At 36.1% G+C, this 24,168-nt stretch overlaps 1 protein-coding gene across 10 annotated transcripts; it reads left to right on the forward strand.

The window, feature by feature from the left end:
* Positions 1 to 1,384: 1,384 nt before the first annotated feature.
* On the forward strand, positions 1,385 to 23,286 carry LOC127453062 (retinoic acid receptor RXR-beta-B-like). 10 transcript variants are annotated; one of them, XM_051719076.1, is made up of 11 exons: positions 1,385 to 2,618; positions 2,741 to 2,943; positions 3,068 to 3,215; positions 5,264 to 5,443; positions 12,506 to 12,657; positions 18,420 to 18,549; positions 18,987 to 19,119; positions 19,507 to 19,548; positions 19,644 to 19,735; positions 19,878 to 19,983; positions 20,285 to 23,286. In XM_051719076.1, exons 2-11 carry the CDS (start codon positions 2,797 to 2,799, stop codon positions 20,421 to 20,423), a joined length of 1,269 nt encoding a protein of 422 aa, XP_051575036.1. In that variant the 5' UTR covers positions 1,385 to 2,618; positions 2,741 to 2,796; the 3' UTR covers positions 20,424 to 23,286. The 10 variants fall into 10 exon arrangements, with proteins under 10 accessions (XP_051575036.1, XP_051575039.1, XP_051575037.1 ...); XM_051719079.1 differs by having other exon boundaries at positions 2,744 to 2,943; XM_051719077.1 differs by having other exon boundaries at positions 1,385 to 1,805.
* The last annotated feature ends 882 nt before the right edge of the window (positions 23,287 to 24,168 follow it).

Here is a 24,168-nt window from a genome sequence, read left to right on the forward strand (position 1 = left end):
CTGGCAGGGACCAGCACCATCTGAACACTTGACTTCTTTGAAGTCCATTATACACATCATGTGAAACATCAATTATGGTCTTGAACAAGCTGTTCATCTCATCTGCGTTCTTTACAGTTGCCAGGTCTGTGTACATCTCTCAGCAGAAACTCTAAGCTTCAGTCCAGTTCTTTCTGATATTTATGAAGTGATACTTGTGAGATATGCTTTATAGCTTGAAGTGAAGGACAGGAGCTCTGTGAAGAACATAAGATCTTTCTAAATGAAAGCATACATTTTAACATACAAAGTGTCATTTCTTTAAAGACCATCAAAAGACTTTAAATTCTTGTAAATTCTAAATAAACCATTGCCCATTCTTAAAAAAAAAAAAAAAAAACCATCAATGTATATAATTAACATTCATTTTTATTTAAAACACTTACCAAAGACAATAAGGAGAAAGAAGAACTTTGGTAACATGATGTATTTTCATGGCCCCTAACCACATCCTCCACAGCTTTAGCAATAAATGTGTTATTAACGCATTAATATGCGTTATTAATAAAAATTGCATATCCTTTCTTATATGCTAAAATGAGAACTTTCCTGACCCACGACTTATAAAAAAATAAATTAAAAAAATACATCATTTATGTTAAAAATATATTTATTTCAATTTTTTCGATTATTTGTTTTCTTTACCTTATTTATGTATACATTTTGGATGGTTTATACATATTTTTTAAAATAATTTTATAATATTTTTTTATTTTATTTTATTTGTTTATTTTTTCCTTTCACCTGTACTTGTCTGTATGATTGTATTCATACATTGTTTGATCTTATTGAACATTTATATAGAAAAAACTCCACAGTTTCACCACCATTTGTGGACTTTTCAGACGGTCCCTTACCCACCGTTGGAAAATTAACTTATATCAATGTTAAATTGGCGATCTGGAACGATTTCACCGTGATACCATCTGGCCAGCTTAAATAGGGGACACATCATTTTATTTTTAAATACGGGACGATCCCGTATTTTACGGGACGGTTGGCAACCCTACAAATACTCAGCAACCTCTCATATTCTATAGAAGACTAAAATCCCAGATGTTCAAAAGTTATTTGTATGCTATACTATACGTATATATATATATATATATATATGTTTAAGGAAATACAATCATTATTGCACTCTTTCACTTTATATTTACACATATTGTACACGCTGAATAAAATGTGTGCATTAAAAACATCCAGTATATTTCACGGCTCCGAACGTTTTTAATATGAATTAAAACATGGATTTAATCCACTACGTAATGGATGTCCGTGACCTCCTGTTGACGTTTGGAAAATGACTATGCATTTCTCATTTGAACAGCAATCAGCTTAATAATGAGGGTGAACGAGTCATATTTCATTCCAGAATTTTTAACTGCGCTCAAGCGAGAATTAATATAATCATTTTAATAACCAAAACCATACGTCATACTTTTCCCTGTGCATATTTATTTAATTATTTGTTTATTTATTTATTTACTTGCATATAATTCTTATGTGGATGGCCTGGTAGTGTCCACTAGGAGGCTTGACTAATAAGGCATTTGTCTGGACGCAAACATTTATAGCGTGAACTGTAAAATATAGATTAAACGATGATTTAAAGGACCCGAATCGTTGCTGTTGGAAGACGCGGCGTTTATTGGATGAGACTGGAGACGAAATGTTCGTGTAAATTCGGTAAACTGTATTAAAAACAGTTGGATGAGCTTGGCTAAGCTAACACAAGCTTAGCGTTGGATCGCCGTATTATTTCGGTTTGCTATTTGTGTTTTTATTCTGCATTTAATTGTATTTTTCACAAGATAATTTTAATTATAAATAATTCGATTTATGTGCTTTAAATAGGGTTTTAGGGATACAAATGGTGGATTAAATTGTTTTCTTTTACTCATAAACAGTCGGTTAGCTAAAGTCCGCTTTAGCTGCACTCAGCATTGCGTGTTAAATAATAAATATATAAGAAAAAAAAATGACGCTCATTATAGTATTTAGTTGTACTTATAACTAAGGTCTTTTTTATTTTTATTTTAGCGATATATAGATGGAATTGGCATACATTAGCGCTGCCAGTTTTTGGTGTGGGTGATTATAAGGAACAGATTTAGGCCGTCTCAAAACCTAGTGAGCTGCCTACCTAGGCAGCATTTGTTGGGCGACATAGGCGAGATTGAACCTTCGAACGGTTCGACTCTAGTTAGTTGTCAGCCTAGGCAGCATTGCAGGGCATCATATACTATAGTGCGAACGTTTAAACTGGTCCATGGTGCCCCAAAATGCTGGCTAGGTAGGCAACTCGCTAGGTTTTGAGACATATCCTTATTCATCGGTGTTATCTGCCACTTGGAATATTATCCCTGTACAGCAAGCAGAAGACAAAAAGACTATTTTTATTCCACAAAGTACATATGTTCCACATTTTTAAGAATATTCAAGAGAAACGCATTTGATCAGGTGCAAACTTTGCTCGAGTATTTGGTTTCAGTTTATGTCCAATACCATTTGTGTCCATTCTTCACTGGAATAACCATCTGTGGATTTAATGACATACAGAATGTATTTCCTGCACTGTATGTATGCTTTAACAAAAAGTCTTGCCTGCATTAAACACATCTTTCATTATGCTGATTGTAGTTGTCTGTCTCTCCAAATCCCCCTTTGTGTCATGTCTGTCTTCTAATATCTTTTTCAGTAGATTATCAAAGATCAACAGTCTCCTCTCTCCACTGGCCAGTCTAGATCACATCTATGAACTCCTTACCACCCTCCAGCACTGCCGTTGGTAGCCCTGTCAGCTCTGTAGACTCGCCGCTCTCGGTCGTCAGCTCATCCATCTGCTCTCCTGGTGTTCCTGGCACCCCATCGGTCGGCTATGGACCCAACAGCAACCCTCAGGTGAGCCACATATTCCACTTCTTCAGGACGGCATCATCCTGTATCATAAAACAACTGTATTGCTTCTCTTTGATGAGCCTGGTTTTCTCATCATTTCTTGTCTGTTTATTTGCATCTCTTGCAGATTAACTCCTCCATGTCTGTGTCTGGGTTACATGCTGTCAGCAGCTCTGATGATGTGAAACCACCTTTTGGCCTGAAGTCTGTTGGTGGCTCTGGTCCAATGCTATCACAGAAACGCTTGTGTGCCATTTGTGGAGACCGCTCCTCTGGTACGTACTCGAAGATAGAGGTTTCAGATTGTCCTTCCATGGACTTAAAACGTCATTGTACTACCATTGGTGTACCATTGCCTTGTTTAAATAGCATTTGAAATCATTGATGTTACTGCAAACTCATGTCTGCTATAACCGTTAATCCTGATTTATACTATGGAAGAAGCCAAACTTTTTTCTCCTTGATGAACTAAAGTTTATACTACATAAACTGTCATTTTAAAATTAGTTAATTGAGCTTGATGTAATGGTGTTTAAAGGGATAGTTCACCCCAAAATGAAAATTCTCTCATCATTTACTCACCGTCATGCCATCCCAGATGTGTATGACTTTCTTTCTTCTGCAGAACACAAACAAAGATTTTTAGAAAAATATCTCAGCTCTGAAGGTCCTCACAATGCAAGTGAATGATGATCAGAGCTTTGTAGCCATAAATATCACATAAAGGAAAACATAGAAGTAATCCATAAGACTCCAGTGGTTAAATCCATATCTTCAGAAGCTATATAATAGTTGTGGATGAGAAACAGAACAATATTTAAGTCCTTTTTTTACTCTAAATCTCAACTTTCACTTTTACATCTGAAAGTCACATGTGGTGCCTGTTTAGTTTCACTTTCACTTCTGAAAGTGAAAGATAAAAGTGGAGATTTAGAGTAAAAAAGGATTTAATATTGTTCTTTTTCTCACCCACACCTATTATATTGCTTCAGAAGAGATGGATTTAAATACTGGAGTCATATAGATTACCTTTTTGTTTCCTTTGTCAGTTTTGGAGCTACAAAGGTCTGATTACCATTCATTTGCGTTGTATGGATCAACAGAGTTGAGATATTTTGGTTGCATTTTATTTTACAGTACGTGCACTTTCAGTATACTTAGTGTACTTACCCAAGAACGTACTGAGTAATATTAGTTAACTACATGCACTTAATATGGGTTAGGGTTGGGGTTAGGTTTAGGGTTAGTACCTAGTAATTACTGTAGTTGTTGTAATTATATAGTACGCAAATGTAGAACAGTACTGTAAAATAAAGTACCAATATTTTTTCTATTTTGTTTGTGTTCTGCAGAAGAAAGAAAGTCATACACATCTGGGATGGAATGAGGGTGAGAAAATGATGAGAGAATTTACATTTTTGTTTCATAGAGAGATGGGCATTTTTGAGAGATGGGTGTCAAAGTTATCCATTTTAATGAAAGTAACCTAGGTAATAACTCCTCAGCTGGCATGTGTGATTGTAAATAAAAAACATATCATCCAAACCACACACACAATTAGTTTTAACCAATCATCAACGCTCTTCGACCAGTCAAGTTCTCCTAGGTCAAGAATATCAGACGTGTGTGAACAGGATAAAAATCACCAAACTAACACATTGGCAGAACAAAAACGTCACATCATTTCATCATCATTTGTAGGCAAACTAGAGAAGCCTTTTCACCCAGTAAGTATAAATTAGCCTCGAGACAGGGTAGATGCCATATTTCATTTTTCGTTAACTAAGGTATATATAGTATATATAGAGTTCATTCAAAAGACTGTAGTGTATAAACATTCTAGATCATTTCTAATTATCACAATCCATTTTTTTTCCATTGGGGAAAAAAAAAATAAAAAAAATGTGTATATATGTATATATATATATATATATATATATATGGAGTCTATGAATGTACACAGAAATGTATACAGATATAAAAGGGAGAAAGTATAGAATATATATATATATAGAATAAAAAATAAAGCAGTGCCAAAACTTGCAACACAAAAGCACTTGTAAATAAGTGTATAAATAGATTATAATAGGAAATAGTAAACTGGTGAGACAAGTGAAAGAAACAAATTTGGAGTACAAAGTGGGTTGGAGTGGTGATGAACAATTCCATAGCAATGTGCAAATGGTCACTGAAGAAGAATTTAGCAGCCTAATAAATAGAGACGTGCATACTGTACGAGTATAATAAAACAAGGGTGGTGGGACAGGGTGATAGATGTGTTATGGAGGTTAGAGGTAATGTGAACGTGATGTTGTGTGTGCAGGTAAGCACTATGGCGTGCATAGTTGTGAAGGCTGTAAGGGTTTCTTCAAGCGTACAGTTCGGAAGGACCTGAGCTACACCTGCAGGGACAACAAGGAGTGTTTGGTGGACAAACGCCAACGCAATCGCTGCCAGTACTGCCGCTATCAGAAATGCCTGGCCACAGGGATGAAAAGAGAAGGTGAGTACCTGTCCTGTCAGCACTCGTCTAAAAAGTTTGAGTCCACTAGTGTAAATGCTCCTATTTTGCACTCTTTTATTATTACAAGTTCTATTATCAGCATAACAATTTGTGCAAAAGTTTGAGAAATTTGCTTTAATTTCTTAATGTTTGGGATGTGCCCCTTTTGCTTTATTGACAGCATAAGCTCAAACTGGCAACTCCAAAAGTTGTTCTAAGTGATCATTAAAGCAAAATGGGGGAAAATGTTTTAATTAATCTGAAAATTATTATACAGTTTTCAGCCTTTTACTCAAATTGTTATGCTGATAATATAATTTGTAATAAAAATGTTTGTATTAAAATATAAATGTGCAAAATAGAAGCATTTTCACTAGAGGGCTCTAGTAGGGCTGAAGGATTTGGACAAAAAATCTAATTGCGATTATTTTGAAAAATATTGAGATTGTGGTTTGAACTGTGATATGATTATTAACAAAAAAAAAAAAAAAAAAAAAAATTGTAAGTGTTTCTTTTTGAAAAAAATTAAGTCACAGGCAAACATGATCCACTGCCAATAGAAATACTGTTTAAGAAAGGGTGTTCACATGAGTCATCTTAAAAAGAACCAGACTTTATAAATAAAAAATACAGTAAAACATAGAAGTGGGGAAAAACAGTTTTACATCTCCTAGTCAATGTGTACCTGTTTTTGTCCACTTTGTGATAGGGTCTCATCCCACTTTTCATCATTATTTTTTGTAACCCGATAATTAGTCATTATTAAGAAATTATTATAGAAATTTGTTTTGTGTATTATTATTATTATTATTATTATTTAGAGCTTCAACAACTTATCGATGAAATCGATAATAGTCGATAGAGAAAATCATCGACAACAAATTTCATTATCGATTAGTTGGAAATGTGCGGTGAGCACAGTGACGGCACTTTATAGCCTAGTAAAAAAATGTGTTTGCATGATAAGTCATTTGAAAAACAACAGAGACAAGCTGAAGTGTAAAAACATTACCCATGTTGTCCAGTGCACGAGAGCACTTTATAAACACTCCAAAGAAGATCATAATAAGCATGCAGTTTGTTGTGGACCGGTTGCTGCGTCAGGTGCGTTGACAGAGGGCTTGTGCCGTTTTATGTGCTTTAGAGTTGTTTCTCTCTAGCGCATAACATACATTTTACTTCTATTTTCTATGTTTTATTGTGTATACATGTTATGAATTAAAAATCAGGCGCATATTTCCATTTCGCAAAACTGTTTGTCTTTACCACAAGCGAGACTCCGTTAAACTTCACTGAGCAAGCGCGCACGTTTAGACGTCAATCAAACCGTTGGAGAAATGGTGCGCAGTCATTTTGATTAAACTGTGCTTTGCGGTTTACTAATCATGCAACATCATACCACGATTTCAGTTTCAATGTAATCGATTGTGCAGCTTTCATGAATGTCACACTGACGTCTCAGAGGAAGTGTTTTAGGCGGTTTCCCCTCATCATGTAAACACATGTTATACAATGAGCACTGGAATGCGACTTTTCAGTGTGAGTGAATCTGCACTGCATTGACAGATGATTGTACTATATTCAACTAATATGTATTATTAGTGGTAATAAATTAGTCAGTTGCATGACACAGTGTCATGTGCTATCAACATGGCAGCGCCCATGAGGGAGCGACCCGCTCCATGTAAAATTAAATGGCTTTTATTAGTTTTCTGACATGACTGGAGTATTCATCTCATGTAGGGAAGTACATGTTCATAATCATCATGGAAGTTTACAGTCAATTAATCGATTAATCGTTTACTTTAATATTGCAAAATGCACATCGAGGACTCCAAAAAATATGTGCATGTTGCCTGTTGTTTAGATATAATTTAAATTAATACACTAAAGGAATGCCAGTATTGGCATTTTGCTCTAAAATATTCTTAGTTCAGTGTATTTTAATACATTTAGGCTATGTTTAGTACAAATTTGTTTAATTACTGTTAATGAATTAGGTTACTGTTAAAAATAATTTGGAAACAAGAAATATCACTTTTATACATTAGAGTTCATTAAAACTTCAAGTTGTGGATCGTGGGATATTTCAGACCTTTGGACTTTTTAATTTTATTTTAAATTAAGTCAAATTATAACATGCTGCGTAAACACAGTATTTATTGTATCGCTTCAAAGGCGATGATGAGATGTCAGCTGAATGTGCCTTCATGCTTTCCCTGCGATCGCTGATGTAATTGTATGTTGGGGTGAAACGAGATCAACAGTGCTTGTTGTCATGTTGTACTTTAATCCAACACAGGGTTCTTCTAACTTTTTGAACCAAGGACCCATTTCATAACCCCAAATTCTTTGAGGACCCACACCCCACCACCACCATCACAACAAATGTGATATTATTTACTAAAAGTATAAAAATGATCTCAGTAATGAGCTTCAGTAAGTTTAAATACATATGATATGAAGCTTGCAGTAAGGCCAAGCACTGCTGTCCTCTTGTGTGAGGCTTCTGTGTGCAAAGTGTTCAATTACATGTTCATCCAGTGAGGAATACAACAAAAGTGATTCATATCAAAAAGAGCACAAACAAACACCATAAAAAAAAAGTTAGGGAGGCGAGTCTTTGATCGTTTCTGGTTTTAGCGCCATGCACAGTGCAAAGAAATGTCAGAAAGAACATTACAAAGCTCAAACAGTAGTGTTTTTTATTTTTGTTTTGTTTTTTGTAAATTATTATAAATAAGTATGAGCTTACACATGTGTAAAGCAACATATTCTTCTGGAGAAAAGTAAACAGTTGAGGATTGATTTGTTTGTTTGTATTCACATTAACTATAATATCACACCATCAAATATTCATAATTAAACAACAGTAATGATACAGTAACACATTTGAATCATTATTTATTGTATCAGATTATTGTGTCATTGTTAACTGTCACTTTTGCTCTCTGCATATAAAAGGTAGAAAGGGAGAATAAAAAGTTCTCATAAGTATTCCTACATTATCAAGGCTCTCTCTTCTGTTCGACAGCAAATGAGATGCGATTTATATTCATATTAATGACAGTTTTACTGAAGTGGAAAATTATATATATTGCACAAATATAATGAAATAAACTAATATTGGCCACTGTTAGACAGATGATATGGGAAATGTATTATTGCATTTGATGTGAAGCTGGATTGTCAAGTGTCATATTATACTAAATTATAATATGACAGTATCACACTTTATCTATCAAGATTAACCAAAATGCAAGCTACCGCAAAAAATGCAGAGATTGGTTGAATTTGCAAGAATTCTTGCGATCACAGTCCTGGAGGGACTGGTTAATACTAACATTCATTTTGGTTGTTATAACTTGAAATAAACGTTGTTAAACCCCTTCTTTTTTTTATTGGATGAAGCAACTGCACCGTGTCTCAGTGTTTGATGGATATTGTCCAACGTCATCCACAGAAACTCCTGTAAATCCCCCCCCACCCACACACACACACACACCAATCAGAGAAGTCATTACCATGGGAATAAGCAGATTTACCCAAACTTAAATTTGTGGTCCACAATCTACAACTTTTTAATAAAGGCTGTTTGAATATATTATTCTAAACTTCTGTTATGTCGTATTATTATCCCATCAACTTTATATAAAGTAGATTTTTCTTATTGCTTATTTGATTACAATATTGCAACACAATGTTCACAATTCTGAGATTTTCCATGGACCCCCTGGGTCCCTGAACCCCAGTTTGAGAAATGCTGATCTAACACACACTAACACACTACCTGTTTGTTCATTGATAGAGAAACACTCCAACACTGTTTACATTGAGCCCGCTTAATCTCTGATCTGTGCGTCTGTGTGGTTAGACGTGACGCAGTGCGCAAGTGCCCTCTTGCAGCGGGTGACTGTATAGACTAGGGTTGCGCGGTATACCGGTACTAACTAAATATCGCGACACCAAAAATTTTTCAATGGTACGATATCATCTTGTTGTTAATTTCAGTACCATATTAAAGTATGCTGCCATGAGCAAAATGTAATGTGAGAGTTTTGAGATGAAATCAAAGACTATTTGAAAATAATAATAAAAAAAGTCTCGATATGGCCAAGTGTGATCATTAAACAGCAGAAGGATGTCATTTAGTTAAATAATACACAGTCACATGCGCTGCGTGCCACAGAATGAATGAGAGGCACCTCCTTCACACAAACAGGCACACACACACACACACACACAACACACATTGCTACTGCTTATTTTCATGCAGTGTGTCCAATAGTATCCATCTGCAGAGCAAAGTGTTTAGTATAAACGGCTGTGAACTCTCAAATGACCATTTTCACTGGAGATTTCAGCTCACGAGTCGCGGGAAGCTTGAAATAACGAACCCTTCAAAAACAGGAAGAACTTAAGCCTATGCTTTGGATCACTGTCTTGCTGCATAATCCAGTTGTGCTTGAGCTTCAACTCACGGACTGATGACCGGATGTTCTCCTTTAGGATTTTCTGGTAGAGAGCGGAATTCATGTTTCCCTCAATTATTGCAAGTCGCCCTGGCCCTGAAGCAGCAAAGCATCCCCACACCACCACACTACCACCACCATGTTTGACCGTAGGTATGATGTTCTTTTTAGGAATTCTGTGTTTGATTTATGCCAGATGTAACGGGACCCCTGTCTTCCAAATAGTTCCACATTTGACTCATCAGTCCATAGAACATTCTCCCAAAAAGTTTGAGGATCATCAAGGTGTGTTTTGGCAAAATTCAGACGAGCCTTAATGTTGTTCTGGGTTAGCAGTGGTTTTCGCCTCGCCACTCTTCCATGGATGGCATTTTTTGTCAGTGTGTTTCTGATAGTGGATTCATGAACAGTGACCTTTACTGATGCAAAAGAGGCCTGCAGTTCCTTGGATGTTGTCCTTGGCATTTTTGTGACTTCCTGGATGAGTCGTCGCTGTGCTCTTGGAGGAATTTTGGAAGGTCGTCCACTTCTGGGAAAGTTCACTACTGTGTCAATTTTTCTCCATTTGGAGATAATTGCTCTCACTGTGGTTCTTTGGAGTCCCAGAGCCTTTGAAATAGCTTTGTAACCCTTCCCAGACTGATTTCAGTCTCCTTTTTCGAATTTCTTTTCACCTTGGCATAGTGTGCTACTGGGTGAGAACTTCATGCTGCTGAAAAAGTTCTATTTAGGTGTTGATTTGATTGAACAGGGCTGGCAGTAATCAGGCCTGGGTGTGTCTAGTCCAGCTGAACCCCATTATGAATGCAGTTTCATAGATTTGGGGATTTAGTAATAAGGGGGCAAATACTTTTGCACACGGGCCTAGTTGTTATTGGATAACTTTTTGATTCAATAAATAACATTATCATTTAAACACTGTACTTTGTGTTTACTCAGATTGCTTTTGTTTTATAACTATGAAACTATGAAAATGTGTTATTAGTGAATCTAGAGCACTGTAAATAAAGCAGTCTCCGCTCATTAGCCTCATGCGCTTTGAGTATGTGTAATACACTACAGAGAACAGAGCTGCACACATATAGTTAGTGGAGCGAGAAGCGCGTGCAGAGTATTTATTTATTTAATTAAATTGCAACCTTTGCAGTTTGATAATCGCACAACGTCATATTGCCATTTCGATTTTATTTCGATTAATAGTTCTGTCGTAGGACTCAGACTTTTGCACTCCACTGTATATCACCTGAAAAAAAAAAGACATATTCTTGAGTACTGGAACAAAACAGGCTACAAAACTGAATAAATATATAAATAAATGTTTATGTATCATTATTTTAGATACATTTGTTCAACATGTTTAGAGGTATTTACCTAAGTTTGGGTGCAATCTCCTGCTGCTTCCATTTGCTCACAAAAATGTATATCACGAATGTGTAAATTGCAATAGCCTTTTCGTTGTTCTTGTTTTGTTTTCTGCTAAGAGGACCAACTTGAAATAAAGGAAATCATCTAAAAATACCAAACCACTTCTTTGCGATTTGTGTGACAGAGTAGACATTTTTATTTTTCTAATATAATAATCTATATGAAATACTGAGTTATGGTCTGAGGAGGGTAGGTGGTTTTAAGGGTAGTGAGTGATAATGTCATAATGTTAAAAAAAATAAAGAGATAAGAAAATTATAAGTTTTTGTTAAGGTGATCATCTCTGATTAACATGTTTTGTTCCATGTCTCAAGAATTCGTGATAAAGCAATGCATCAGCTGTCTGTTATTTTAGCATTATGTTAAACTGCTGGTGTTTGTTTTTGGGATTGTTCATGTACAATCAGCATTATGTTGATGGAAATTCTGCATTGTTCCCATATGAGGTGATGGTGTCAGCCACTGAACATGATGGGTGGGACACTGTGACAGAGACAGATTGATTGGTTTTAGTTAAACAATGTAAGAACAAATATCAGTCAGCAGCCCCTGACAGCTGATGGAAAGCACATCATCCGTGGGTGGGGCAAAAGCGCTGTTTTGGAAGATGAAGTTGAAATGGTTGAGGATGATTTTTAAAGAAAAAAACAAGTTGTTCATTATTGTCATACAGTACATGACAGCCGTCACTCCTAATGTCTGCTCTTGATGTCAACATTTCTCAACATTTCCTTTGTGTGTACCTGTAAAAGTGTCATGTGGGTGGGTTATTTAACAGTCACTGTTATACAAAGTAACTTACAGTACAGATTATCAGGACAATTCCATTAGAGAAACCCTAATGTTGCACCCCTTGTGCGGTTTGAACCTACCACTTTTCAGTTACCAGCCCAGATCTTAAAGGAATAATTCTTTCATCATTCACGGAAACTCGAATAACATTCTTCTGCGGAACACAAACAAAGATATTTTAATGAAGATATGAGGAGTTTTTGTTCATACTATGCACTCCAATGGGGTCCAAAACTTTCAAGCTCCAAAAAAGATATTAAAGTTGTCACTTATTCCCCCTTTAGGGTTTGAACCTACAACCTTTCATTTATTAATCCAGATCTTTAACTAGTCTACACCTATTTGAATGCCTTCTCTTTTTGTTCTCCCCCAGCTGTTCGGGAAGAGCGTCAAAAGAATAAGGAGCAGGAGGGAGACTATGAATGCAGCAGTGCAGTGAATGACGAGATGCCAGTGGAGAAGATCCTAGAGGCTGAGACAGCTGTAGAGTACAGGACAGACCTGCACTCTGATGCATCTGGTTCAGTACGTGCATTTAAAAGCCATTGATGGCTGGTTATTAAAGGCCACGTACCCACTGCAGCTAAATTCGGTTGTCAGTTCACCTTTTAGTGCTTCATCCCGTTCTGTACACACACAGATCTGTAATTTATGGGAGTGACAACCGTATTCTACAACCGTATTAACTCTGTATTAAAATTGCAGTAGTAACAATCGCATTTAAAAAAATTCCACTTAGTGTGTACCAGAGCATGTGAGCGGAGCGGAGCATTGAGTGGAACGGTGATAATTCCACCTGAGCGGAGAGCGCCTTTTTGATGATTCCACTCTGCTTGCTCAGGTCGCTCAGCACCGCTCGCTCAATCCTGGTTTGAGAATCTGCAAAATAAGCAATAGGCCTGAGGTTATGGAGCTCTAACATTGTTTTAGTGAAGTTGCAAAACTTATAGCCTACATAAATGCAAAGTATAAATCAAAGTTAAGAATGAGGAAATCGAAAGGAAGTGTGGAGAGACTGTTAGAATGAGCAAATATTCCTTTTGGAATGTGTCACATTGCCAGAAAGCACAAGAATGTGCTACGTGAACATGGTAATGCAGCAAAAGGTGAGCTAGTAGGCTACACTACCATTCGATAATAAATTAATAGCTAAGTAGATTGTAAGGTATCTTGTTGTTTTGCAATCATGTCAGTGCAGCTGCCAGCTAGATGTAGGCCTGGTTCTGCGGAGTTGCATACGTTAGAGCACTCTCAATTGAATATGTAAATTCCATGAATCCTGGCGAACACACACAAAACATCCCTGCATCAAAACTCAGAAACATGTATGATCTTGCAGAGCAGTGTGTCCTAATTTTGCAGGTGCAGCCTTCTGTTTTCATGCCTTCATTGTACAATTGATCATTTGATTGGTAAAGATTTCGCTCTCGCTTAGAGAATTTCATAGCGGAATTATCTCACTTAATCGACCGCCTGTTGCTTTCGATTTCTGCTTTGGGATAAAGTGGCACATAACTGCTGGTCAGTTTCCCAAAGCCAAATCCACACCTTAATAATTAGTGAAACGTAAAAATCTAGATTAGTGGTTGCGGATAACATCTTCCGACATCACTTGCTGCATTCATGCACAGAGAAAAATCTATTAATGATTGAACATTAGAAAAAAAAGGTTTCTTAAACTAAGGCAGCGTAATTCGTGAATTAAATAATTTTTATTTGTTTTGGGATCATTAAACATGATTTCATCTAATATATATACACTAATATATATACAGTATATTGGACGAAATCTCACTTTATGCAGGACGAATATTTTTATTTGTTAAATCCATGGTTAAACCCTGCTGTACATAGAAAGAGTGCATGCACAAGACATGATCCTTTGACACATATAAAGTGCAGATTCACATTATAGTGCTTTAAAAATATCAAAGAAAAACAAAGGGGTCACATGGGATCTACTAATATAATAATTATTATGTAATAAACCACAGTCCTTTAGATTGCATACAATTCGTACATATAAAATTGTGGGGAATATTAATAAAGTAACAACACTGAAAAAGAGAAAAACATTCACTGATCTTTTCTGGATAACTTAATAAACCCTTTAAAACTGAACACAAAATTAGGATGAGAAATTGTTTATTTTAATTTACAGACCTAAAGATGTCTGATAGCATTAAATCAGAAACCTATTAATGTATCAAATCTACAGTAGCCTAATAATCATTCCGTGGAGACAACTGAAGAACAGTTATGAATTTCACTTCTACCTCTATTTCCTGATACCAGTCCATGTTATTAAAAAAATAGTATAAAAATTCTTTTGTATTTTTTTAATAAAATTATAATTATTAATTATTATGTTTTCATTATTGCCATAAAAGACTCAAGCAAACTTTAAGTTGAAAAGATTGTGGTTTTCTGGGTCAGTTGTATCACTCGGGTCCAGTTTAAACTGAAAAGCGCTAATTTGCGCATATGCGAGTTTCCGTGCCACCGCGCTTATGTTTTATCACTTGTAGAGGCGTGTTTGATGACTTGTTTAAAGTAAATAAAGGTCATTTAGAACTGAATTTTTTTTTTTAAGGCAATTAAAATGTTCTGCAAATCCATACATCTAATGGGGCTTTTCCACTGCACGGTACAGCTCGACTTGACTCTGCTCGCTTTTTGGGGGTTTTCCACTATAGTACCTGGTACCTGATACTTTTTTTAGTACCACCACGGTCGAGGATCTAAGCGAACCGAGCCGATACTAAATGTAATGTCAAAACCCTGCAGAACACTGATTGGTCAGAGAAAATCGTCACTACCAGTGTCACTGGATTTGCGACACGGGACATCAGCCCGCTAGTTTTAAAGTTAGTGACTTTCAAATTGTAAAAAGAAATGGCTGTGCGCAAAACCACGCCATCGTCAATAAACGAGGTGCAGACATTCCTCTCTTTAGCGACGAACGAAACGACGCGAAACGAAAAAGTCTTTAAGGAAGTGTCTCACCTGTTGGCCGCACACGGCTACCACCGGACCTACCAACAGTGTAGGGAAAAGTAAAAAAAAAAACTTAAAAGTGACTACAGAACCATCAAAGACCACAACAGCCGGAGTGGTTCAAACAGACGAAAGTGGAATTGGTTCGACCAAATGGTCAATCTATGGCAATAGACCGGCAAGCAATGGGAGGGAGAGTGCCCTGGACTTGGCGTTGTTGGAGTCCACGATGGAGGATGATACGTTTTGTTACGTTAACTCTATATTCTGCTTGAAAGCTTCACTTTATTTAGCTGACCAGCTACTGGAAAGCTTGCTTCTAAAACAACCAGGCCAATTTAACTGTTACACTTGTGTAAAATCACCATGTAACAACTGCTTTATGCAGCACAATGAGCTAGTAGCTAACAGCTAGCGGTCGTGTTATTGTTTATGGTCAGTAATGTTTGTGTCACGTTTAAGATGATGTCAAGGCAGTAGAGGCAGAGCAACTATGACGATCAGCCTATAATCCCACCCACGTTGAGGCGGCACTAAACTGCAGTGGAAAAGCAAGCTCAGAAAAGTAAAGCGTGCAGAGTCGAGTCGAGTCGAACCATAATGTGCAGTGGAAAAGTGCCATAAGAGCATATGTTTACAGCCCTGCATTTTATTTATGTTGCAAGGGAGACACAGCTATGCACAGTGGAATGTCAGTGCCTCCGTACCGGGTTTCAGGCACTGGTCTTGCAGTCAACCAGCTGCATTCCAGATTGACCCCTGCCCATGTCGATGATTCTGATTCTTGATTCTGTAGCATTAAAAACTAGTCCATCTAAGTATGTTGTATTAAAAGAATGTTCCGGGTTCAAATCAAGTTAAGCTCAATCGGCAGCATTTGTCGCATAATATTGATTACCTTTTCTTTTTTCTTTTTTCTTTTTACTTTCTCCCCTTTTCTCCCCAATTTTGGAATGCCCAATTCCCACTACTTAGTAGGTCCTCGTGGTGGCACGGTTACTTGCCTCAATCCGGGTGGCGGAGGAAAAGTCTCAGTTGCCTCTGCTTCTGAGACTGTCAATCCGCACATCTTATCACGTGGCTCGCTGCGCATGACACCGCGGAGACTCCGCATGTAAAGGCACATGCTACCCTCTGCGATCCACGCACAACTTACCACACGCCCCATTGAGAGCGAGAACCACTTAATCGCGACCACGAGGAGGTTACCCAATGTGACTCAACCCTCCCTAGCAACCGGGCCAGTTTGGTTGCTTAGGAGTGCTGGCTAGAGTCACTCAGCACATCCTGGATTCGAACTTGCGACTCCAGGAGTGGTAGTCAGTGTCAATACTCGCTGAGTTACCCAGGCCCCCCGTCCCTCCTTTTCTTAAAAAAAAAAAAAAAGGCAAGAATTCTAGTTACAGTGAGGCACTTACAATGGAAGTGAATGGGGGCCAATTTTTGGAGGGTTTAAAAGCAGAAATGTGAAGCTTATAATTTATTATTACTTTAATTCTTCTGTTAAAACTCATGTATTATTTGAGCTGTAAAGTTGTTTAAATCGTAATTTTTACAGTGGTTTTAGGATTTGAGGTTTTGTTGACATTACATCGTCATGGCAATGAAGTTGTAAACTCTACTGTAACTTTACACAGAAAAGGTTAGTAAGTGATTTTATCACACTAAAATCATGTTAACATGCATATTGTTTGTCTTGTGGCTATACTTGAAACAGTGAGTATTTTAACCAAAAAACTTGCAGCCATTCATTTCCATTGTAAGTGCCTCACTGGAACCAAGATTTATTTTTTTTTTATAAAGAAAAGGAGGGACGAGTCAAAATAAATTTTAGTGGTGATCAGTATTAGGCTACAAATTCTATCAATTGAGATGAACTTGTATTGAACCCGGAATATTCCTTTAAGGTACAAATTATTTATTACGCATATTGCCTGCCATGCAGATCAAAAATAAATCAGTCATATACTGTATGCTTGCTCTTGAGTCGCTTAAATAATAATAAATAAATATTTTGGCATTCTTTGATGCTTCGCGATGAAGAAAAAAAATCCACATCAAATTAATAAATAACTACTTTCTTGACTAACACAAAATGGGTGTAATTTTAAAGCTTAGAAGCTGGACTTTACAATGCATATAGGCAGTATAACCAACTCTGAACAAATTATTTTTAATTTGCTGACAAATTGGAAGTGTTCTGTTTTCATGCCTTAGAAAATATGATTATTTATTGTACACCTACTGTCAAATGTACCGACAAAACATCATACAGATGGGAAAGGTCTTGAGTAAAATACCACAAATATTGTTTCACTCACATACCAAATAAATATCGAGTAAAAGCCCCGTAGAAAAGCCTCATTGTGGTCTGTGTTAACGCAACATATTGTTACATTTTTGGAGAGGTGCATGTCAAGCTAAGCCGTAACCAGCGTAAGTTCAACGCCAAAGTATAAATCGGCCTTTAAACAGGCAAAATTTACCACTTTGTAGGTTAATTGGGCTTGCAAGTGATCCATTTTAAATTATTTTGTTACAAAATATAAGGAAATGTACAGTTTTAAATTCAAATGCTAATGTAATATCTATTACTAAATATGCACATCTGTCACGTGAGCCTGTTTTGTTCCAGGCTGTATGGACTTGTTGACAAAACATGGTTAGCCTTTGTCATGTCTGTTTGGTCACTTGTTTGATTTCTGGCTTGTCGGTTAATGGTTAATACTGGCGATTATTCGGTTAAAGGAATTTGCCAAACTTTGCATCCCTAAAACTGAATGGAGACTGAGCCATTCTACAGTACATACCACAGTTTGTTGTGTTTCATGGAAGAAAGAAAGTCATATGGGTATGGAACAACATGAGTACATGATCACAGAATTTTCATTTTTGGCTGAATTGTCCCATTAACAGGAGACAATTGCCATTTTCAAAAAAGAAAGTGCTTTTTTTTTTAACGTAATTTATTTAGAAAGTTATGTCAAGCATTGGTTGTTGTCGACTGTTGCCAAGCAAAGTCGCTTTCCTGCTGTGACACACAACACTTATTTGAGTTGTTTTAATGCTGTTGATCTTACATCAAAATTTCCCTTTGAATTTTCAATGTTTGTAGTTTAATATCCCCCAAAGATAGTTTAACAGAGAAAGACAGTATTGAGAACCATCAGTCCTTAAGACTCAGAGCTTTACTAGTTCACACATTCGCTTAATGTTCTCCAGAAGTGCCAGAGGATGGTTGCTCTGTTAACAATGTTCTCCACTGATTCTGTGGCTTGTCTGTTCTTCAGCCCAATGATCCAGTCACTAACATCTGCCAGGCTGCAGACAAACAGCTGTTCACCCTGGTGGAGTGGGCCAAGAGAATCCCTCATTTCTCTGAGCTGCCTCTGGACGACCAAGTCATTCTGCTCAGGGCTGGTATGAGCGTCTGACATTCTCACACTCATTTTGCCCATGCCCATTTGGGTAATATGTTGTCAATCTTGGTTACTGGCCTTGCAAATCGCAATTCAGTGTATATCTGAAATATATTCAATATGCCGGTGTGTGTTTGAAATTATCTATTGATATTGTATATTCAAGTTTTTATTTTATTAATTTTAACACGTCGCATCTTGTTAGAGGAATAGTTTACCCCCAAAATAAAAACTGTAATTTAATCACCCTTGTCTATATTTCAAGTTTGTCAAGCCATGCTATAACTTAGTGTGAGGAACAGACCAAAATTGAAGTTGTTATTTTCTAGAAATATTGCCTTCCGATGAAGCTCTCAGAATGTTAATGTTTTTATTTTTATTTTAACTTTTAAATATCTGAAAATGTAATATTACAAATATTTTATGTTTTTGTAACAGGATGGAATGAGCTCCTAATTGCTGCCTTCTCCCATCGCTCCATCAGTGTGAAGGATGAGATTCTGTTGGCCACAGGTCTGCATGTGCCCAGAGACAGTACTCACAACTTTGGCGGGGAGGCCTTCTATGACAGGTCACACTGCACTCCTTATTTATTACGGTTTAATACCTCTTAATTACTGTTTAATAATGTAGTAGTTTTACAGGCTTAACTTTAAAGGAATACATTGATTCACTGATGCATCTTCTTAAACAATTCTGGATTGATCCAAAAAATGTATAGAAATCATAAATTAAGTATTGAACATTAATCATATTTTATGCAGATTCTTTACCTATAATTTGGAAACAAGCCACCATAACTCGTCAAAGAATTGCACCCCTATGCTTTGGCTGAAAAATTTAGATGCATTCAGAGTAGTTTTGGAATTGGGTTGTGACTCCTTGAGTTGAAATTGAATTAAATCCAGAGGTGCCCAAAGACTCCCACCCCTCATTAATTTTTCTGATGTCTTTACAGTGAGAGTGCACACAGTGCAGAGGTGGGAGCATTATTCGACAGGTAACGCCTGTGTTCAGCCTATATGTTGGTGTACTTGTCTATGGAGACATTGGTTGATTATTTGTTTCCTCCCTCATTTTTGGACGCATCATCAGGGTGCTGACTGAGTTGGTCTGTAAGATGCGTGATATGAAAATGGACAAGACAGAGCTTGGCTGTCTGCGCGCCATAGTTCTGTTTAACCCAGGTGAGCAAGCTCTGTTGGTTATCACTTTTTTATCTGTACATTTTCTGTTTTATCACATAATCCAATAGAGGAAAATGGTCTATAAGTGTGTCTTTCTTTGCTTATTTTTGAAACTTAATGTTGATCAATCTTTTTTTCTAAGATGCCAAAGGTTTGACTAGCACCAGTGAGGTTGAGCTTCTCAGAGAGAAAGTGTATGCATCCCTGGAGACCTACTGCAAGCAAAAGTACCCAGATCAGCAGGGGAGGTGAGTATTCTTGTTTGTTTTGTTCAGATGTATACATTTTATTTTAAAGGGTCATGTTCAACACTTTTGTAGCATTTTAGTTTTTAGTTTTTTTTTTCTGAAGTCCATATTGTAAATCAATGTTTATTGCACCAAAACCAGTCATATTTAGTGTTGTATGACCATTTTACACCCTTAAAATTAAACGATCTTATGCTGAATACTTCTCTGGATGTACTGTTAGAGTATGGGAAAAAAGCTAGGAAAATCCTGCTTTCCACGACATGTCCCCTTTAATTGCTTGCTTGTTGGTTATTCACAGGTTTGCCAAGCTCCTCCTCAGGCTCCCTGCATTGCGTTCCATTGGTCTTAAGTGTCTGGAGCACCTGTTCTTCTTTAAACTGATTGGAGACACCCCCATTGACACTTTCCTCATGGAGATGCTGGAGTCACCTCACTAGCTACGTCAGAGACAGAAGACAGGGTTTTCTGCCCTAGGTCCTGGAGATAACTGTGACTGCACTTTTTCTTCCCAGGGGAAATACAGCGATTGTTCAGCCTCTGGTCTGGGGGTATTTCTTTTATTTGTTTATACTTTTTTTTTTTTCTCCTATTGACTATCTCTTAAGTGCACCACAGAGTCTAGAGACCCAAAACTTGCCATGAAAATGTTGGTGCTACATTTCAACAGTAAGCTAATTCTTATATATATATATATATATTCAGTACTGTGCAAAAGTCTTAGGCACATAAGGTGTTTCACAAAAGCATTTGTCTTAAGATGGTTATTTATATCTTCAGCTTTAGTGTGTCAATAGGAAATATAAATGTTAGACTCCCAAACATTACTTTTGCAAATAGAAAAGATTATAATAGAAGAACAGGGAGCCCTGCAACAGATGTCATGGCCCCCACAGAGCCCCCCACTGAACATCGTGTCTGTCTGAGATTACATATAGAGACAGAAGCTGTTGAGACAGCCTAAATAGATAGAAGAACTGTGGCAAATTCTCCAAGAAGCTTGAAATATCCTATCTGCCAACAACCAAGACTGTGTCCAGGTGTACCTAGGAGAATTGGTGCTGTTTTGAAGGCAAAGGTGGTCACACTGAATATTGATTTAGTTTTTTTATGTTTACTGGACTTTGTGTGACATTGAGTGATAAATGAAAACTATTTATGGCATTATATTTGAAGACATCCTCACTATGCAACATTTTTCACAAGTGCCTAAAACTTTTGCACAGTACTGTGTATATAGTATATATATATATATATATATATATATATATATATATATATATATATATATATATATATATATATATATATAAGTTTAAAAATGTTTTTAAGTATGGAAGCTCCATTTACCTGACTGGCTTAGATAAGTGGGGTTTACATTTTGATAGAACCATTTGAGGCTTTTAAAAACACTGTGGATGATAAGCTTTAATTGTATGTAAGTGTGCTTCTCCATCTCTTGAGTTTGGGTGCTTTCTTCCTGTATGGCAAATTTATTTTGCCCCGATCTACAAGGACTGGTCAAGTGGGCAGATAGATAAATGATCTCATTTGGTATTATAGTTTGAATTGACAGTACTTTGCCTGTGCGAGTAATCTGGCAAAGAATCTATATGCAATGAAGCTTGAAACGATGCAAAACAAAATACTAGATGTTTGATCTTCAAAAGACGCAATTTACATGACATTGTGCAATGTTAAGCTTAAATCCAGAGGTGGATGTGAGGGAAATGCAAGCACTCTTTTATTATTTCATGCACTCATTTTATTATCACGTCATGAGTGCCTAACTGGCATATGCTTGATATATATTTTTTATTTAACACGACAGAAGAAAGGAACAACAAAGACAAATCTCTTTTCACATCATCAGCAGGCAGATATTTTTAGTTCTTTTTTTTTGTTTTTTGCCTGAAGTGTCCTAGGCTAAAATTGTCTTAAAATTGGCTCGTAACATTGGTTTTACTGTAGTTAGCTGTCAGTTAATGATACACTCTCTTCTCACATATCAGGTAACTGTAAAAGGGTGATAATTCCTTAAGTAAACTGCACTACACTAACAAATGTCATTCCATTTTTTTGTATTTTGTTTTGACCAGGGTCATATATATATATATATATATATATATATATATATATATATATATATATATATATATATATTTTCTTTTTACTTTGGTGCTTTGGAATTGACATTTGATATTACAGCCCTGAAAAAAGTGCATAGTTAAAACTGCAAAAAGGAAAAGTACAGCTATCTTCAGCTTTATAGAGATACTAAATCTGAGCAATATGAAAGTTCATTGGCAGACTGTTGAGTGGACTTGCTGTTTGTATTTGGAAAACCTTCCAACTTGAAAAAGTTATTTCTTGTAGTACTGTGCAGACCCTATTGTTCAGGGACTTTGTGTAGCTATTGTGTAGACATAGGCTAAAAATCAATATATATATATATATATATATATATATATATATATATATATATATATATATATATATATATATATATATATTCTCTTGCTTTTGTCTCTTTCTTTAATTTTTTTGTTGGCATACATCTTGCAGAAAAGAAGACATAGTTGCACTGGATTTTACCACAAATCCTAAAACTTTGGATTTTGTCTTTTTATTTTTTTTGCTTTTCCATGGCATCTCTCTGTCCTTGCCGAAAAAAGTTATGGGGACAAATGCAAACTCACTTTTGCCATACATATATCTAACAAACACAAAAGCTTGTTTTTGTATGGTCTTGTACAATCAACATCTTTACTGCATTAGGCATGTTACATGTCTGTTTTTGCACTAAAATTGTCATACAATTATGATTGTAATGAGTTTCCATCAGTTTCGATGTTGTCACAGCTCATTTTAAAAGAGCTAGGTGACATTGCAAGAGAACCATCTGCTGTACATGACCCTAAATAAAGGTGGTTAAATGTCTAACAATTATATCCCTGAATTTTGTGAATGACTGAAGGAGTGATTTTAGTTAACATAAATGAGCTTAGCTTCAAATGAACAAGATCAAGTGAAAGTTTTTAAGTAAAATCACACAAGCTGTAGTCTTTTTCTGAATGCGAGCATGACTGGAATTCAGCCGCAGGTGATCACATCCGTGCTAATATTCAGACCAACAGCACGATTGCTTTGTGATATTGCTTTTATACACATTCAAACAAGTAAATAATATTGAATAACTTGCTTTCAGACAAAAACTGTCCAGTTAGTTTGTACATTTCTTCTATGCCAGTGAAAATAATTCCAAAAGAAACCAAAGCATCAAGCATAACTCACTCTGTGAACTCCTCTCACACAAATGGTGTTACATTGAAATAAATCTGTCATTGAATTAATCTTTTAAGTCATTTTCGTTCACTTGTTGCAGGTTCTTTTTAACAAATCAGATGAGTCAATGACTCAAGAGTCTGAGTGTGGAATGGAATACTACCCATACTACTTCTGGCAAAAATTAGAGTACGGTAGTACGGTAGTATATTTAGTATAAACTTTTTACTTACAGTTTAAAATACGCTTATTTGTTGTCACCTACTACCGTAAAGATGTATTCTGTTGAAATGGTCACTTAATTACGGAAGCCCTGAACAGCAAGTTAAAAAAAAAATTCACTAGGTGACATCTTTTTTTAAGGTGTCTTACTGCTTTCCTGAGCCAATGTCCTACAAATACAAGTTTTGCACTGCAATTTTCTTTTCTTTCTAAAAATCGTTTTTCTAAAAAAAATATATATATTTTTTAATTTGTTTCTTACATTTTTTTTTTTCTGAGCAACTTTTTTTCCCACCTGAAAATATATATTTTTTTCTCCATTGTTTTTATCTTTTTTTTTTTCACTTATTTTTTTTTCTCAAGAGGCAATTTTCCAATTAGCATGTGGTACCAACCTCGACCACCATGTGACTATCTGCGTGAAATCTTATGCTTACAAGGTGACAAAATGTCTGCGGTACATTATCTGATGATTTATAGATTTACTGTAAAGTTATAGTATAATACAATAACAAGAAAGTTTTGCAAATCATAATCAAGGAAAAAAAATATTAGACAGTCTTCTAATTCATAAAATCCCACAATTAAAGAAAAAAATCTCAGGTCTGTTGTCAAGCGTCAATTCTTTAGAGAGAGAATTTTTTTTATTTTATTTTTTTATTTTTTATTAAAGACACT

This window comes from Myxocyprinus asiaticus, chromosome 15 (genome assembly GCF_019703515.2).
Source record: "Myxocyprinus asiaticus isolate MX2 ecotype Aquarium Trade chromosome 15, UBuf_Myxa_2, whole genome shotgun sequence".
Classification (NCBI taxonomy): domain Eukaryota; kingdom Metazoa; phylum Chordata; class Actinopteri; order Cypriniformes; family Catostomidae; genus Myxocyprinus; species Myxocyprinus asiaticus.